Genomic DNA, 2,180 nt, shown 5'->3' with positions numbered 1-2,180 from the left:
CTAGAATAATCACTGTGAAAAACCATATCATGTTGCTGCTGATCTGTTTCATGTTGCTGCTGATCTGTTTCAATGTTGATGTGTTCATGCGTGCACATCTGCTCACAGACTCATGTTCATGTTTGTGCTGATGTTCAATGTTTTATGTTATGAGTGCTTAGTGTATATTTAGTTGATGTTTTTCTTAGTTCATATCTTAGATGTTATTACTGTTTTTCTTATACATTTTATTGTTGGATGTAACTGGGACCTTGTGTACATAATTTCGCTCCACCACATGTACCACATGAGGTGCGAATGACAATAAAGAAACTCTGACTCTGACTCTGACTCTGATAATGACAATAAAGGCATTCTGATTCTGATTCTGATTCTGGATGCTTTTCATGAATATACAGTTTTGTAATGCAGTAGTTTATTGTGAATCAGTTAAAGTATAGTAAATTATTGGGATTTAAACTAACGTGAAACAGTATTTTTTTTTTGTTTGTTATTTAGTTACGTCATTGTTGTTTCAAACAGTCAGTGTTTTGTTTGGAGAAGCTCTTCAGACTTTCCGGAGAAGTGATGTTTTCCGTTTTATCACCTGCTATTCTTGGAAAGGAATGCTTAAACAAGACTCAACCTGAACCATTCATCTTTACCTGAAACATAATGGACATTTCTCCAACGTAATATGGGGGTTTTTCGGATCAAAGCTTTCAGACAGGATTTTTTTTTTAATAGACAACTAGAAGTTTTTAATAAATTCCCATTTACGCAAACAAAATAAGGTTCTGCCTCCAAATCCTTTACTTATGACAGAGCTCTCAAAGACTTTCTCACAGAAACCCAACTTGTAATGACAGACTTTTGTTGTCTTACGTAGCTTTATTGTGCGGACACGTGGAAATGGCTCAAATGTCATACATAACGTATTATTGTACAAGTGTTTGTCTTCCATGACATTTGGAAAAACTAAACACAATTTTGCAGAAGCTCATGAATTCAAACATGGGATTTGGTTCATTTTGTTGCTATGAGCAACTTTTCTGACTCAGTGTCTCAGTTTAACTGATGCTGAAGCCACCATAATGACTGTCATCTTGTTATCCCTCCCATAAACAGCCCTGCTGGAGTATCAACTGCTAATACTTTTGTTTCTAAGTTATTTCCCGTAAAGTGTTGTCAGCTGACAGCTACAGTGTTTGTCACAAGGCTGTTTTGTTTAATTGCATAAGTAACAAAATTTTCTAGTTTTTGGGGAAACTGTGGCAGTAATGGCATTTTAATGTACTTTTACTGCTTGAAGTTGAGATGAATGCTGAGTTTCTGTGAACAGAGACAGACTAAGTGTCTCTCAAAATCTCTCATAACATTTTAATAAAGGTTGTCATGGCTATTTGTAACATCCAAAATCTGACAGAAACTTTCCCCCCTCGAACATTACTGACAGAAACTTGTGTTTCTAGTGTTAAAATATCATTCATCTAGTCATCCATCCATTATCTTTACCCACTTCTTCCTTTTTGGGTTGCAGGGGCCACTGGTGCCCATGACTGTGCGAGAGGTGGGGGACACACTGGATTGGTCTCCAGTCCATCACAGGGACACATAGAGACAAAAGAGACAACCATCTCACTCACACCTAGGGACAAATGCAGTGGTTCCCAACTCTAGTCCCTGAGGAACACCACCCTGCATATTTTAGCTGTTTCCCTGCTTCAACACATGCAATTCAGTGATTTAATTACTTCCTCAAGTTCTGCCAAAGCCTGTTAATCAATAAATCCTTCAAATTGGGCATGTGAAAGCAGGGAAACAGCTAAAACATGCAGGATGGTGTTCCTCAAGGACCAGGGTTGGGTACCACTCATTTAGAGCTACCGGTACCAGTCAGCCTAATGTGCATGTTTTTGGTCTGTGGGAGGAAACCGGAGTACCCGGAGAAACCCCACGCATGTACGGAGAGAACATGCAAACTCCACCCAGAAAGGTCCCCAGCCAGGATTTGATCCAGCAACCTTCTCACTGTGAGGCAGCAGCTTGACCAACTGTACTATCCTGCCTCCCAAATATCAATAAATGAATAAATATATAAATAAATAAATATAAATATGTACAAGATAAGTGCAAATGAACCAGTCATTAAGTTCTTGCTTTACTTTTTAAGTTTTAATCTTATTTTGTCTATAAAAGCA

The 2,180-nt window shown here is 38.1% G+C and overlaps 1 protein-coding gene across 1 annotated transcript in view; it reads right to left on the bottom strand.

The window, feature by feature from the left end:
- LOC119413229 (calsenilin) overlaps window positions 1-88 on the bottom strand; it is a 10,852-nt gene extending 10,764 nt beyond the window's left edge. Inside the window, exon 1 of the mRNA XM_037680261.1 lies at window positions 34-88. Within this exon, the coding sequence (XP_037536189.1) occupies window positions 34-88 (55 nt within the window). The remainder of the gene's footprint in view (window positions 1-33) is intronic.
- Between the last annotated feature and the right edge of the window lie 2,092 nt (window positions 89-2,180).

This window comes from Nematolebias whitei, chromosome 8 (genome assembly GCF_014905685.2).
Source record: "Nematolebias whitei isolate Nwh7 chromosome 8, NemWhi1, whole genome shotgun sequence".
Taxonomy (NCBI): Eukaryota; Metazoa; Chordata; class Actinopteri; order Cyprinodontiformes; family Rivulidae; genus Nematolebias; species Nematolebias whitei.
Note: the sequence above shows the minus strand (reverse complement) of the source record. Positions and strands in the feature narration are given on the sequence as shown.